General features: G+C 48.9%; 1 protein-coding gene across 1 annotated transcript in view; it reads left to right on the top strand.

Annotated features, from left to right (window-relative positions):
- Window positions 1-15,720, top strand: part of ABAT (4-aminobutyrate aminotransferase) — an 85,611-nt gene extending 69,891 nt beyond the window's left edge. The window contains exons 10-16 of the mRNA XM_069569902.1: window positions 12-75; window positions 1,079-1,227; window positions 3,779-3,916; window positions 5,403-5,570; window positions 7,031-7,177; window positions 10,647-10,758; window positions 12,569-15,720. Of these exons, the coding sequence (XP_069426003.1) occupies window positions 12-75; window positions 1,079-1,227; window positions 3,779-3,916; window positions 5,403-5,570; window positions 7,031-7,177; window positions 10,647-10,758; window positions 12,569-12,690 (900 nt within the window). The 3' untranslated portion in view covers window positions 12,691-15,720. The remainder of the gene's footprint in view (window positions 1-11; window positions 76-1,078; window positions 1,228-3,778; window positions 3,917-5,402; window positions 5,571-7,030; window positions 7,178-10,646; window positions 10,759-12,568) is intronic.
- The last annotated feature ends 1,084 nt before the right edge of the window (window positions 15,721-16,804 follow it).

The following is a 16,804-nucleotide window of genomic DNA, read 5'->3' on the forward strand; positions in this document are numbered from 1 at the left end:
CCTGGTTCTAGGCCCCTGGGTGCCCTGACTACAGCATCCTCTCCTTCATGGGTGCTTTCCACGGGAGGACCATGGGTAAGGAGGGCCGTGGGATCCGGAGGTGGCAGGTAGAGTGATAATAACAATAGCAATAGCTGCCTCTGATCGGGCATGGCGGCTTCTACTTAGTGTCTCCTTGATTGCACACCATTCCGTGAAGACTAGGGGTGGCTGTTCCCACTTTGCAGATGTGGAAACTGAGGCTCAGCAAGGGAAGGAACATTCAAGGCCATTCAGTGGCAGAGCTAGGATTTAAACCCTTGCTGCTCTGCCTTCAAAGAGTTAGTCTGTGATAAATCAGAAAGCCACAACACATAGACACACACACAAAGACACAGGCGTGCCCTTCAGCTTCAGGATGTTCCCAGAACTGGGGTTCTGCGGGCACCGGGTCTCCCCAGGCTGCCCCATATCATTCTCAAAAACAGTCTGGCAGAAACCAACACAATATTGTAAAGCAATTTTACTCCAACTAAAAAGTAAATTTAAAAATAAATAAAAAGCGTTTGCTGTGGTCCTGCTTTATTGAAGGTACCATTCACTGAAGACACAGTAGTTCTGAAATGAGAAAAGTACAATCTTTGCCTTAAAAAAATCTAATAATTAGATAAAGACTTTGGGAATTAAGAGTGTATCTTGACCTGCCCTAAAGTTTTTATAACTACTGTGAGTAAAACCAGGCATTCGTGAAGGTTTAGAAAGACCATGTAATGGATTTGTTGTTGTTGTTCAGTCGCTAAGTGGTATCTGACTCTTTGCAGCCCCATGGACTTCAGCACACCAGGCTTCACTACCTCCCAGAGTTTGCTCAAATTCATGTCCATTGAGTCGGTCCCATAATGATGTAATGAGTCGATGATGTAATGTTGTAATGGATAGAGGGGTTAATTCTGTTTATGAGAAGTCCAATCTTCATTTTCTGTGATCCAAAACATAAAATTTAATAAATTCACAAACTTTGAAATTCTTAAAAAAAAAAAAAAACGGTCCACCCTCCTTCCCCGAGCCAACCTCTGCTCTTCTGTTCTGCTGGGCTTAGGTTGCTTAGCAACCACACACTCCAAAGCCATTCACAAGATCGACATCCCCTCCTTCGACTGGCCCATCGCACCGTTCCCACGGCTGAAATATCCTCTGGAAGAGTTTGTGAAAGAGAACCAACAAGAGGAGGCCCGCTGTCTAGAAGAGGTAACACCCAGACCCTCCCAGTCCTCTCCTCAACACCCCGTCTGGACCCTCAGCACCCCAAGAATTAGCCCAGATAAGAGGAATACACACAGAGTGTCTGGGGATCCATGTGGCACTCCCTGGGTGGGACAGAGGGACAGGGAGCCACGTGTCCCAATGCTCCATGTTAGGAAAGGTAATGAGACACTGATCTTGCCACCCAGCCTCCATCACTCGGCTTCTGGTACCAACTTCTGTATCATTTAAGTTTCTTTGGGGACAAGCTTCACTGACTCCAGAATAAGAGAAAATGAACTGATGGAAAGAATATGGTACAGCTTATATGAAAACTGATTCCAAGGGATCCTCTAGTCCCCTGTGTGTCAGTCCTCGCCAGAATCCTGGGGCTTTTGAGGGAGCCCTGGCGGTTGCAGGGGTGGGGGAGGGGCTGAGGATGGGCAACCCTGGTCACCACGCCTTCACTTCAACCAACAGCCCCTCTTGATCTGTCCCAGATATTAGGGTCCCATGTAAGACGTTGAAAGGATTCTGTTGTTTGAGGGGGCAGGTGGGGAGTGGCTGTCACTCTTCAGATTTGGATTTGAGCTCAAATAAGGCTGGTTTGCCTCTTACCCACCTCTTTTTTCTGAATTAATAGGTTTCAAGCTGAGTGCTAGGTATTTCGTTGTTACCGTGGTTTAGTCACTGAGTCGTATCCGACTCTTTTGCAATCCCTATGGACTGTAGCCTGCCTGGCTCCTCTGTCCATGAGATTTTCCAGACAAAAATATTGGAGTGCGATGTCATTTCCTGATTCAGGGGATCTTCCCAATCCAGGGATTGAACCCACATCTCCTGCATTGCAGGCAAATTCTTTACCACTGAGCCACCTGGCTATTTAGTGGTAAATAAAAGAAGCAAGATGATGGAGTCCAAGCAAAATAAGGCCAGCCACATGTCCCCACAGCCTTTCTAGTCATATTTTTTAAAAGTAAAAAGACCTGGGAGAATCATTTTAATAACATTTTATTGAACCCAATGTATCTCAAAATATTACTACGTCAACATGTTATTAATATTTTTAAATTATTGATGAGATATTTTTATATATATTTTTTGTTAAACCTTTGAACTTCTGGGTGTATTTTAGACATAAAGCACATTTCAGTTTGGGCCAGCTGCATTCCAAATGCTGGATAGACGTGTCTCTTTTGCATCCTATCAGAAAGTGCAGACTAGTGAGAAACACAGCGCTGGACAAATAAATGGGAAAATAGCCCTGCAATGACAAATTGCAAATGACACTCAAAGCAAAAAAAAAAAAAGCGTCTGACAGCTTCCTTGGGGCCATTGGCGAGGCAGAGACCAAAATTACGTCATTCACACAGATGATTTTTCTTTAATTCTGCATAACAGAGAAAGATTGCACTTGGTTACTCTATCTGGGTATGTGGTTTGAGTTTTTTGAATTAAGTATAATTATTAAATTATTAATAAAGTATCACAATTACTATTCCTTAATTATTTATAAGATGATGCCTGTTTTAGAACAAGACTCCAAGAAATATAACCACTTGGGGAAAATCAGATGCTTTTCTTACTACTCCATCACTGTTAACAGTTAAAAACTTTTTTTTCTTGTAATGACCTATAGGGAATGAGAATCTGAAAAAGAATGTGTTTGAGTGTGTGTGTATGTGTGTGTATGTAACTTAGTTTGCTTTATACCAGCAACTAACACAACACTGTAAATTAGCTATACTTCAATGTATTTTTAATGATTTTAATGTAGAAGGGTGCCCATTTCTCCACATCCTCTCCAGCATTTATTATTTGTACACTTTCGATGGTGGCTATTCTGACTGGTGTGAGGTTGTAACTTACTATACTTTTGATTTGCATTTCTCTAATAATTAGTGATGCTGAGCATCTTTTATGTGCCTGTTGGCCATCTGTATGCCTTCTTTGGAGGAATGTCTATTTAGGCCTCCTGACCATTTTTTGATTGGGTCATTCGGTTTTCGTGTTACTGAGTTATATGAGCTGTTCGTATATTTTTGAAATTGAGCCCTCGTCTGTCCCATCATTTGCAAGCACTTCCTCCCAGTTCATTGGCTGTCTTTTTGTTTTGCTTACGGTTCTTTCACTATACAAAAGCTTATACATTTGATTAGGTCCCGTTTCTTTATTTTTGCTTTTATTTCTGTTGCCTGGGAGACTGACCTGAGAAAACGTTGCTAAAATTTATGTCAGGGAATGTCGCGCCTGTGTTCTGTCCTAGGAGTTTTGTGGTGTCGTGTCTATATGTAAGTCTTTAAGCCGTTCTGAGTTTGCTTTGTGTATGGCCTGAGGGTGTGTTCTGACTTCATTGACTGCCATGCAGCTGTCCAGGTTTCCCAGCACCACTTGCTAAAGAGAAACTGTCTTTTCTCCACTGCATATTCTAATGATAAGACACCATGACATCGTCAGCATAACTTCCAGGAGTCCACAGCACCCCCCAAGCCCATCCTCCTTGGGGGCTGCCCAAGAGCCCCCACAAGCCCTTGTCCCATCCCCCTTTGGAATCCAGGTGGAGGACCTGATCGTGAAATACCGGAAGAAGAAGAGGACGGTGGCCGGCATCATTGTGGAACCCATCCAGTCTGAGGGTGGAGACAACCACGCGTCGGATGACTTCTTCCGGAAGCTGAGAGACATCTCCAGGAAGGTCAGTGCACAGGGCCAGTTAGTTGGTTTTCCAGAGCAAAGGGTGAGCCTAGACTCCTTGTAAACTTCCAGAAGTTCAGAGGCCACCTGTGGGCCTTGTGGGTAGAAAACTTGGGGCTGACGGCAGGACAGGGAATTCTTCCCTAAAATCCTCTTCCAAAGTCAGCCTCCAACCTGCCATCTTAGGTGGTGGTGGTGGTTTAGTTGCTAAGTCTGACTCTTTGCAACCCCATGGATGGTAGCCCTCCAGGCTCCTCTGTCCATGGGATTCTCCAGGCAAGGATACTGGAGTGGGTTGCCATTTCCTTCTCCAGGGGATCTTCCCAACCCAGAGATCAAACCCAGGTCTCCCGCTTTGCAGGCAGTTTCCATCTTAGGGACATTCCCAAACAAGAGAACGTCCCAGGGAAAGCCTCAGCCCCCTCGTCCCTTTTCTTTCTAGGGATCCCACGTCATCTTTCGGCCCATTATGGTTCACTCTCCACAGAAACCAAATGAACAAACTTAAATATCATATCTATTTTGGGCTTCCCAGATGACCCTGTGGGCTTCCTCTGTGGCTCAGCTGGTAAAGAACCCGCCTGCAATGTGGGAGACCTCGGTTTGATCCCTGGGTTGGGAAGATCTTAAGCGACTTTCACTTTTAGATGACGCTAGTGGTAAAGAACCTGCCTGCCAACGCAGGAGACATAAGAGATGTCGGTTTGATCCCTGGGTTGGGAAGATCCCCTGGAGAAGGGAATGACAGAATTCTTGCCTGGAGAATCCCATGGACAGAGGATTCTGGCGGGCTACAGTCCACAGGGTTGCAAAGAGTCGGACATGACTGAAGCATTTAGCATGCCTGCATATCTATTTTAATGTTTCTTGCATGTATACCTGGCCCATCCAAGCAGTCAGTTTACGGATAAAGGTGATAAAAATTGACTTAAACACAGATGCTAAGTAGATAATAGTCCAGGTGGACTTCCCTTGTGGTCTACTGGTTAGGACTCTGCGATTCCACTGAAGGGCCAGGGGTTCAATCCCTGCTCTGGGAACTAAGATCCTGCCTATAGCATGGTGTGGCCAAAATTTAAAAAAAGAAAAAAATTAAGACCAATAATAACAATAGTCTGGGTGCTGAGCAGAGCTGGCAAACATGGCACCTGAAGTTTGGGAAACAGGGCTGCCTTAGGATCGGGACACGCCTCCTTCTGAGCACGTTGACCGGCTCAGGGACCAAAGCGAGTGGGTTCAAGGAGCCTTTGATGTTCCGATTTTGTTCCAGCTGGGCAGTGGGAGGCCACACGCAGACACAGCCCTGCAGGAACAGCCCCCCTAAGCCTTCGTTTGGTTTTGCACAACCTGAGAACACGGGCTGGGTGTGAGGTTCAGAAAGCAGTGGCTCTTGGGCTGGATTCGGGGATCCGAGGTCCAAGGTGGGCGGGTCCAAGGTGGGCGAGGTGCGCACGGTCTTCATCTCTGCCTCACCTCGCCTGCGCCAGCACGGCTGTGCCTTCTTGGTGGACGAGGTCCAGACTGGAGGAGGCTGCACCGGCAAGTTCTGGGCCCACGAGCACTGGGGCTTGGATGACCCGGCAGACGTGATGACCTTCAGCAAGAAGATGATGACCGGGGGCTTCTTCCACAAGGAGGAGTTGCGGCCCAACGCTGTGAGTGGAGACCCCATCTGCCTGCCCCCCCCGCCCCACCTCTGCTTTCCAGGGCAGGGGGCGTTGCTTTCTCTTAACTGCTTCTTTCTCATCAACAAGGCACTCAGTAAATACCTAAATGTCTCACAGAAGTTTCTGAAGCCTTATTTCTTATCAACCTAATTTAAAGGCAATGGTTACAATCACCCCAGCTCTCTCTGCAGGGTTGACTTTATAGCAGTCTGTCTTCAGGCTTCTAATTTTTCTCTCTGTGCACAAGCAAAAATATTGTCAATAGCTGCTGCCGTGAACAGCGCCTTTGTCTCTGACCCAGTTCTATATACTCTGCTTGTACTTTTAATCCTTAAACCTCTAACCAAGTAAATGTTATTTTTCTCTCCCATTTTGCTAATGAGGAATCAGGCACAAGTAAGTTATTTAAGGTCACACAGCCGGTTAAGTGACCAAGTCAAGATATAAACCCAGAGCTCATGCTCTTAACCGCTTTACTGGAATGCCATATGTATGCACAGATTCTCTCTCTCTTTCTCTCTGTCTCACACACAGAGTCATCAAGGGCCCAGGGTTGCTACTTCCATCATTCCTTCGTATAGCTCCTACCCTCAAGGTCACCTCATGATCCAAAACGGCTGCTTGGGCTCCAGCCCTCAAATTTCAATTCGAGGCAGTAGGAAGGAAAAAGGAGGCAAGGACAAAGTGGCCCACTTCTCGTCCTTAAGCAGCCTTCCCAGAAATCCCACGACGTTTCTGTTTCTCCCGCTTTCGCCTAAGATCTGCTCATGTTGATCGCAAGAGAGGCTGGGCAGTGTGTTTCAGCTGGGCTGCACTGATGCCTGAGAGAGGAGTGAAGTGCCTGGCCTTTAAGGGCCAGGCTGCCATCAGTCCACTCCTGACTCCACCAAAGTGCTGTATTTTCACAGAGAAATCACTTCACCTCTCAGAACCCCTGCTCATCCTTTATAAAAATAAGAATTGTGGTGATGAGGAGCCAACTGTCTCAGTTTCCCCAGGACTAAGGGATTTTCCAGGGCCTGGATGAGTTGGTGTCCCTAATAGTAGTAACTAGAAGACCCACAGGGCTTCCCCAGCGGCTCAGCTATAAAGAATCTGCCTGCAATACAGGAGACGCAGGCTCAATCCCTGGGTCGGGAAGATCCCCTGGAGGAGGGCATAGCAACCCACTCCAGCTTTCTAGCCTGGAGAATCCCGTGGACAGAGGCGCCTGAAAGGCTACAGTCTGTAGAGTCACAAAGAGTCTAACACAACTGAAGCGACTTTAGCACACATGTGTAAGACCTACAAGGTTGCTGTGATGTACAGAATTTGGTGAGACCGTGTGTTATCCTCCCAGCCCGTAGCAACTGCTTGCTGATTAATCTCTCTCTTAAACGAGGAGAAGTGTGTCTGAGGCTGTGTCTGAAACCTTTCTGATACCCCGTGATATCTGATTCCGATTCCAGCCTTACCGGATCTTCAACACGTGGCTGGGAGACCCGTCCAAGAACCTGCTGCTGGCCGAGGTCATCAACGTCATCAAGCGAGAGGACCTGCTGAACAACGCAGCCCATGCTGGGAAGGTCCTGCTCACGGGACTGCTCGACCTCCAGGTACTCTGCCACCCCGGCCCCATCCCAACCCTCCAAGACCCCCACCCATGGCTCCCCACGGCCCCTGGGGCAACAGCTGAACCCTTCAGGGTGGCACCGCACCCACTGCCCCAGCGATTCTGAGTGAGCTGTGCCATTTCTGTAGGGAGCGCCTTCCTACCCCTCATTTCCAACCTTGTTCCCGGTTCCTGAGCTCCTAGTTTTCTGCTAACATCCTCCTCTGAGTTCAGACATCCCTCCTTTGAAAAACCTCCCCAACACTCCTCTCTCCTTCCCACCCGTGTGCTGCCCGTTCCCTCCCCTGGACCATCTTCTACACCCTGATCACTCCGTAGCAGTGCTCTCCAGGGGGACAGATTGCAAGCTCTTGTCATTGTTCAGTCATGTCCGACTCTTTGCGACCCCATGGACCGCAGCACGCCAGGTTTCCCTGTCCTTCACTATCTCCTGGAGTTCGCTCAAACTCAAGTCCATTGAGTCGGTGATGCCATCCAACCATCTTATTCTCTGTTGCCCCCTTCTCCTCCTGCCCTCAGTCACTTAGGGTACACTCCAATTTGAACTCACATTTCAACAGCCACATGTGGCCCCCTCATTGGACAGTAGAGCTCTCTATTATAATTATTCTAATTATTTGCCTTTGTTGTGTCTATTCCCTGCATGACACACTCTCCTAGATTTTGGGGTGGGGGATGTTGCTGGGAGGAACCACAGTGTCTCCAGGACTGGCCAGTCCAGCCCAGGAGTTAGGAGGAGAGCTGACCCTCCCCAGATGGCTGGACAGAAAGAGCCCTTCCTTCCTCCGGGAGCTTGAAGCATCCAGTCCCTGGTGAGCTCAGCTGAACCGCCGATGATGATGGTGACGCTGACAATGCTATTGACGTTGAAGGGAGGAGGGACGGTAGTGAGAACAGCGTCCTCTGATTGAGAGGCTGCTCCCACCGAGTCCTCTAACAAGGAGCCTTGTGCATTCCTGTTTAAGTCCAACAGTCATGCCAGTGATGGAGACACCACTATTGTCCCCATTTTACAGATGAGGAAACGGAGGGGGAGAGAGTTATTAACTTGTCCAAAGTTACACAGCTTCTACTGTACTTCTTTTTCTTTCTTTCTTTTTAAAATGTACTTATTTCTTTGGCTGCTCTGACCCTCAACTGCAGCACACAGGATCTTTAGCTGCAGCAAGTGGGATCTCGTTCCTCGACCAGGGGTGGAACCCAGGCCCCCAGCACTGGCAGTATGGAGTCTTGGCCTCTGGACCACCAAGGAGGACTTCCCCTGGGGTTTGAACCTGATTTTGGTGGCCTTCAAAATCCGTGTTCTTTGCCAGTGTTCACCCCTCTGACATGATCAAAGACGTCATCCTTTTTAAAATTATTTTTCCATCAATTGAAAATTTGCTCTGTGCCAAGCATTGTGTTAAGTGCATTATCTCATTTAATCCTCAGAATAGGATTCCTGCATTTCAAGGGAAAATAAAGTTAGGATCCCCCAGTTACATTTAAATTTCACAAGTCCAAAGCCCAGGGGAGAAAGGCAGGTACTAGACTTGGTTCCCATCACAGGGAAGAGGCAGGAGCTTCAGGGACCAACTTCTTCCTCCCCAGATGGGGATGTAAGAGTTAGCAAATTACAAGACTTTTAGTTAAATTTAAAAGATGAGAATTATTATTTTTTTTTTAGCACAAATATATCCCATGCAACGTTTGGGACATACTTACACTGAAAAATTAGAAGTTGCTTGCCTGGAGCTTCCTTGGTGGGTCAGTGGTAAAGAATCTGCCAGCCAGTTCAGGAGACTCGGGTCCCATCCCTGATCTGAGAAGATCCCACATGTCGGAGCAGCTAAGCCCATGCGCCACAGCTATTGAGCCTGTGCTCTAGAGTCCTGGAGCCACAACTGCTGAAGCCTCGCTGCCTACAGCCCATGTTCCAGAACAGGAGTCAGTTCAGTCGCTTAGTCGTGTCCGACTCTTTGGGACCCCATGGACTGCAGCACACCAGACTTCCCTGCCCATCACCAACTCCCAGAGTGTGCTCAAACTCATGTCCATCGAGTCAGTGATGCCATCCAACCATCTCATCCTCTGTCGTCCCCTTTCATCCTGCCTTCAATCTTTCCCAGCATCAGGGTCTTTTCAAATGAGTCAGTTCTTTGCATCAGGTGGCCAAAGTATTGGGGTTTCAGCTTCAGCATCAGTCTTTCCAATGAAGGAAATGGCAACCCACTCTAGTACCCTTGCCTGGAAAATCCCATGGACAGAGGAGCCTGGTAGCCTACAGTCAGTCCATGGGGTCGAAAGAGTCAGACACAGCTGAGCGACTTCACTTTCCTTTTTCCTTTCCTGGTACGTGCTCTAGAGATATCTGTTCTTTACAATCTCAGATCGGGGATAAAGATATACAATGCACAGTCCTCAGTGTCAAACCTTCAGGCCTTTCTTGACTCTGTTTAGCACTTCAGCTAGTGACACCCTTTCTCAGCAACTCCCTCAAGGCTCTGGGAACAGTCACTAATGGTTTTCCATCAGTCACATCAGTATTTCAACATCTTGTTTTCAAGATGTTTTTCCACGATGTACTTTTTACTGCTCCCAACCCTTTGCCTGGGGGTGATGAGAAAGTCATTCTTATTTTTCAAAGAAGCTCTGTTAATTATAGTACAGGCCTGTGCAAAGCATATTCCCTACAGTACTCCTCATTATCTGGATGGGAATGGGGAGCTTTAAACTCAGGTCTGCCTGATTGCAGACGCTGAAGGGGTTAAGTGTGGCTGCTGAGACAGCTGAGCCCCTCCAACTGTGCGGCATGTAGCTCGAAGGGGAATTTCTTTTTTCTTTTCTTGGACTGGATTTGCATTTAGACTGAGGCTGGGCTGGAGCAGGTGCTAGAAAAAGCCTCTGGGAAGGATGGAAGCAGAAGGACCTTCCCTCCTGCCGCCTGTTCCCTCCCCCGTTGCCAGGGTGGCAGGGGAAATGTCGGACACTTCTGTGTCCCCTGGGGGGACAGCTGGGCCCCAGTTGCAGTTGTCGGTGCCGGAGTGTGGACGTGCCGGGGCCGGCCGGGCTCTGCAAGGATCCTGTTGTTCCGAGGCTGTTCCTACCCTGAGCCGAGTGGCCACAAGGTCCACGTGGACTGATGGCTGCCTTGGCTCTTTTCCCTTTTACTGCACTGGGTCTTCGTTGCTGCGTGGGCTTTCCCTAGTTGCAGTGAGCAGGGGCTAACCTCTAGTTGCAGCGTGCAGGCTTCTTGTTGCGGTGGCTTCTCTTGCTGCCGAGCACCAGCTCTAGGATGCGGGCCTCAGTCATTGTGGTACACGGGGCCTAGCTGCCCCACAGGACATGGGATCTTCCCGGACCAGGGATGGAGCCCACGTCCCCTGCATTGGCAGGCAGATTCTTAACCCCTGGACCACCAAAGAAGTCTTGCCTTCCTTTGCACTGATGCCAGCCTTGTCTCCCAACTGTAGGCCCGGTTTCCCCAGCTCATCAGCAGAGTCAGAGGGCGAGGCACCTTCTGCTCCTTCGACACTCCAGATGAATCCGTGCGGAATAAACTCATTTCAATAGCCAGAAACAAAGGTAAAACACCTTGGCCACGAGGGGAAGTGACCACAGTTCCAGGTCAGGGGCCCAGTTGGGGCACAGAAGGTGAACCTTCAAGGGACTAAAAATAGGCTGAATCTCCTTTCTTAAGAGAAAGTTACCAGGGAGATTTCTTTATATGTTGATTCATGCGGCAGTATTCCCCGAATAGGTGAGTGGTGCCCACACTGGAGAGGATCAGGAAACCTTCCTTCAAGGAGCTTTCAGTCTAGCAGGAAGGGGTGACATCAAAGAGAATATTTCAGAAACAATCTATTACAGTTTTAAGTCCTAGGATGGAAGGAAAGGAGCTAGAGAGAAAATAGCTGGGGAAAATGTCCAGGAAATCAGGGAAGGCTTCCTGGAGGAAGCAGCATTTTGCTGGATGAATAGTGGTTGGCCAGGTGAAGAAGGTGAGAAGGAGCATTTTGGGCAGAGGGAGGGAGGTGTTCCTTTAGCTGGGTGAGACGGGGCTTAGAGTGTGACAAGGGACAGAGGCAGTGGTGGGTGAATCAGGTTCAGGTGGATGATGTTCAAGATTCCAGACTTTCTCCTGAGAGCTATGGGAGCCCTAGAAGTTTTAAGTGGGGGAGATCAGAGTGCCTGCTGGGTGTCTAAGCTGGTGTCTTTCACATGGACCATCTTAGAGGATCCCAGGCGCAACCCTGAACGGCAGGGTAATTCATCTCCTCTTGAGAATGGAAAAAAAAAAGTCTCAGAGACACTGTGCAACCCAGGCAAGGACCCCAATCTAGTCAAAGGTGAAGTTGCCCTTTAAAATAAGTACATTCTAGGTGGTCCCTGATGGTCCAGTGGTTAAGACTCTGCGCTTCCCCTGCAGGGGGCACAGGTTCTGTCCCTGGTCCAGGACACTAAGATTCCCGCAGGCCATAAATAAATAGATTTTTAAAATAAAATAAGCAGATTCCAGGAATTCACTGGTCGTCCAGTGGTTAAGACTCTGCACTTCCACTGCGTGGGGCATGAGTTCAAACCCTGGTCCGGGAAACTAAGATTCCCACAGGCCATAAACAGATTTTAAAAATAAATTCCAGGAACTCCCTAGCGTCCAGTGGTTAAGACTCGGCACTTTTACTGCTGGGACCACAGGTTCCCTCCCTGGTTGGGGAACTAAGATCCCGTATGCTAAAAAGTAATAGTAATAAGCAGATTCCGTCTCCTGGACATGCTGCTGACCTGCCCACACTTTTGTAATTTACTTCTTTTTTTCATAATTGTATTTATGCAGTTACTTTTGGCTGCACCCAGGCTTTCTCTAGTTGCAGGGAGCAGGGGCGTGGCGTGCGGGCTTCTCATTGTGGTGGCTTCTCTCGTGGCGGAGCACGGGCTCTAGGGCACGTGTGGCACACGGGCTTAGCTGATCCTTGGCATGTGGGATCTTCCTGGACCAGGGATCGAACCCGTGTCCCCTGCACTGGCAGGCTGATTCTTAACCGCTGGACCACCAAGAAGTGCTGTAATTTAGTTCTTTACTTATTTTCTCTCCCTGCCGCACCATGAGTTCCTGGAAGGCAGGGACTTGGACTCAGGGTTTCTCCATCAGCAGGGCTAGTTTGGGGCAACAGAGCCGGCATTTGCAGTTGGAAGGGAGGGAGGGAAGAGAGAAGGGTGGGTGAGCTGGGCGATGGGAGAGAACGAGAAGGAAGGCTGGATGGGTGGCTAGGGGAAGGATGAAACAGTCCAGATGGATGGTAGCACCCCTGTGTGACCGCCCCCCCGGCGGACCCCCAGCAGGTGACTCTGAGCCCGAGCCCCTAACCCACCCACCCCTTGTTTCTCCTTCCAGGCCTGATGCTGGGGGGCTGCGGCGACAAGTCCATCCGCTTCCGTCCCACTCTGGTCTTCCGAGATCACCACGCACACCTGTTCCTCAACGTCTTTAGTGACATCCTAGCTGACTTCAAGTAAAGAAGCCCTCTCCTCCATGCTCTGAGGACGGCCCGACCTCAACCGTTGTCCAATTGATTAGTTTGCCTAATTCATGTTTTCACTCAAAGTTTCAGAGGTGAAGGCATAAACTGGAGGGTTACTCGTGAAGAGGAGGGGATGTCTGTGGTGGCTTGGGGGCAGGGAGGGGCTGGTTGGGGTCTCCGTCTCCAAGGAGCCGATGGCGCACATTGGTTTTCAGCTCAGAGATTCTGCTTGAGCCCTGGACTGTCTTAGGATGGTCCCCGGGGGTCCTGGCCACGTAACTGCCCTCCGGGGACCCCCCAATACCTTTGGAAGCCAGTCAAGGGAATGACACCTGCTGCTGGGCCTGATGGCTGGGACTCCTGGGTTCCGTTCCACTCGAGGGACACATTCAGAGAGGGGAGGATGCTGGTTCTCCCTCCCCCATCCTATGCAAACAGACTCGCGTCCCCCTCATCCCCCCTGAGCATGTCCCATGGGCAGTGCAGTGATGGGCAGGACACAGCATGGGAAGGCAGGATGGCAGGGACACAGGACTGAGCTTCGGGCTGTGGGAAGGGGGGAGCTGTGGGAAGGGGGTCTTGTAGCCACTCCCCCGGTGCATCTGGGGATTCCTCTCCAAACTGTGAATTCTCTCCTTGAGGGGGCTTCGTCCTGGGAGAATCTCTGGGCGGCATCACCAACCGGTCTTAGCCCCACTCTCATTCCCCAAGTTCCCTCCCTCCTGTTAGGCATCAGCGCAGACCTCCCTCCTGGGAAGGAAAGCTGTAGCCCATCACCCTGGGACACACTCCCGGGAGTGTCAGCCCAAGCCGGGGACAGCAGAGACCCCCCCCTCTTCCTGTCCCCCCCCCAGCTTCTAGGGTCTGACTTTGAACCCCTGGTCTGGGGGGATCCCTTTCTCTAGCTTCTGCTCACCCACCTCTGCTCCACATGTGAGCAGTGCCCCAGGAACGGCTTTTCCGCTCCGTCAGAGGGAATTGGTTACAGGACCAGGTTTCTTCTTGAGGGAGGCGTCACGCATTAAACGCACAGAGCTCCAGGCAGGAAAATGCAGCTTGTCAGAGCGCCGCGATTCCCTTATTGTTATTGCTCTGAGTCAGAGATTTTCCCGCCACGCATGAGTGTAAGAGAACCAGGCAGGAGATGCTTAGAGGCTTCACTAGAGGATGGCTGAGGTTCAGGGGGTCTCTCCTGGAGGTGAGACAATTTTGCAACTGATTGATTTGACTTCATATGCTTCTAAAACAGAGCAGCAGGTCATCCTAGAGCAATGAGGTGTGGTTTAGCAGGTAGATGAAGGAAGTCTGTCCAAAAGGAAGCCACTGGGGTCTCCCCATGCCTTGGTTGACTGTTTTGGGGAGCCAGACAGATCAAGAATCTCAATTCAGCACTTTTCTCTTTTAATAACTAATCATCCAAAGATCTCAAAGTGCTTTGGTTTTTTCTTCCCGCTTCCACTGTTCAGCAGATTTGGTCATCAACCTATCTTTGCCGAGAGTCAAAGGCAAACTCACATGTTTAACAAGAACATGGACAGATCCATGAATCCTGGTTCACCCCACATCCTGCACTCAGTGCCAGTCTGTTGCTTTTAAGGAGCTCTGCTGTGTCCGAGGGCATGTGCACTGCCAGCTAAATGGAGTTCCCTCTCTCTACAACTTTCACTCACTTGTAGAGTCATTCATTTATCCAGTCATTCATTCATGAAACTTGCATTAAATATCTGCTCTGTCCCAGGCCCAGTGCTAAGCACTAGAAATCCAAAGGTGAAATGAAACCTAGTCCCTGTTCTCAAGGGACTCACCCTCCCATTGGGAACCACAGACTCTTAAACCAACAATCAATGCAGAATGGCAAGTGCCGTAACAGCAGTATGTGTGGGAACATCAGGAAATCAGAGGGAGTGACCTGATCCATCTAAGGGTCAGAGGAGGGTCCAAGGAGAAAGTGACATTTAAGCAGGGTTTTGCAGGATGCCTAAGAGTTCACCTAGCAGACAAGGCAAGGAAGTGTTGCAGAAAGGGAACAGCATATGCGAAGACACACCCATTCACAGCCTCACACCTTTCACAGGGGATCCAGATTCCACAGGCAATATCCCAAGATTCAAGGCCTTATTTAACAAACAAGCAAAATGCAAACCAAACCATACTTCACATACGCTTTCTCTGGAGAAACTTAGCATTGGATCCAAGCATACAGTGAGGTTCCTGGAGTCCAAAAGGTTTTTAAGCCAGTGCACAACCAGAAACATGGCTCTCTTTGGTGGAGAGAGTGGCTCCAATATTTTGTTCTCTCCCCATAGGGCATGGACAGATAAATGAAATTTTTTTTTTTTTAATCTGGAGAGTCAGGACCAGACTTATTCACTCCTTACCAAGGGAAGTTACTTCTTAGAAAACTTTTTAAGCTATTTTATCTCATTGACTCAGGGCTGAGTGAGTTCCTGAGACATCCTCTTTTGGGGGTTGGGGGAAAGGTAAAGATTCTCAGCAGTGTTCAACTGTCAGAGGTTAGTGGAACACAAGGAGAGCAGAAGACAGGTGCAGAAGAGTTTTTGTGACCTATGGCCTGGAAATGAATCCATCCCACATTAGTGCCATGGAGTTTAGTACGTGTCGCTAGGAAATCTCATCCCTTTTACAGAAAAACGAGGTCCAGTAATAGCAAATCTTAGCACATCCTCACTTTTACTATAAATGGGTGTTTTTTTTTTATAATTTTTACTGACACTCAGTAACCATGCAAAGTTGTGCACAACATTCATCTGTCTATATATCTATACATGTCTATATCTATCTATATATCAACTCATGGTAGAAAACCATAGCTAGGGAACCTCGCCAACTTACCTGCATACAAAGTGATCTTGTTTACAGTATTCTGTTGACAGTGCCAATAAATGATAAAGAAATTAACACGTCACAATGTAATGGATGACCCTATGCCCAATTCCATGAATTCAATCTGTTTCCTGTGTTCATCAGTATTCTTAAATTAAAAACAAAATGTTTATAATGGAAACATCTGCGTATAAGTGGTCTTTTTGGTTAGAAATGGTTTTGGTAAGGACTCATTTGACAAGTTCTTGTTAAGCACGTAACTCTTCAGGATGTCTTGGGGGAATTCTGTGCCTGTGTTAATTCTGCCTCAGGAAGCCTGCTGAGGCCATTCAGTTCATCAGAGTTCATCCAAGGTATACCACGTGTCAGGGGTGGACAAGGTGTGGCCCTCGGCTCACCTGCCACGGGCCCGCATAAGGGCCAGGATACAGGAGGACGCTGTTTGTGAAAAAAGGACAGGCCCAAGGCAGGGTGGAAGTCAGGCCCCTGAATTTCAACCTCATGGTTGAGTGAGAACTGCTCCAATGACTCAGAGGAGGGGTAGAAGGCGTTCCAGACCAAGAGAACAGCTAGCTGAAGGCTGGGTGAGGAAGGCAGGTCTGTGGTGTTCAGCATGACTATATCACAAAGACGGGGAGATGGGAAGAGCCTGGAGACCAGGCCAGAGAAAAAGGCAGGGCACAGATCCAGAGGGTCTTCTGAGCCAGGCTGGGCCTGCCACACAGTGATGGAGCCACCAAAGGTCTGGGCTAAGGGGATAATCCACGTGCATTCTCGAAAGAATATCCTGAGTGCCCACTGTGAACAACAGAGCGCCTGGACCACCAGGTGGGAATCTGTGGCCTCGAGATGACTGGGTGGCCCTACCAGGACAACAGGAATGGGCTGGATGGGGAGAGGATGAACACAGAACCCACAGAGCCCAGGACACTGACAGTCCTCACTAGGTACCTTGTGTGGCTTCATTTTTTAATATTTTTTAATTTATTTGGCTGCACCAGGTCTCCATTGCAGCACGGGAGATCTTTTTTTTTTTTTTTTTTTCAGTTGTGCCATGTGGGATCTAGTTCCCTGACCAAGGATTGAACCCAGGCCCCCTGCCTTGGCAGTGTGCAGTCTTAGCCATTGGGAAATCCCAACACTGGACGCACTTTGTAGTCGCCCTAAAGAGCTTTGTAAAACTCTTGTGCCCTACCCCAAACCAATTCAACTGCATTCTTTTTGCCACCGCTTGAGGTGGTTAAGTTGAGGACCAGCTGGAATCA

This window comes from Ovis canadensis, chromosome 24 (assembly GCF_042477335.2).
Source record: "Ovis canadensis isolate MfBH-ARS-UI-01 breed Bighorn chromosome 24, ARS-UI_OviCan_v2, whole genome shotgun sequence".
Lineage (NCBI taxonomy): Eukaryota > Metazoa > Chordata > Mammalia > Artiodactyla > Bovidae > Ovis > Ovis canadensis.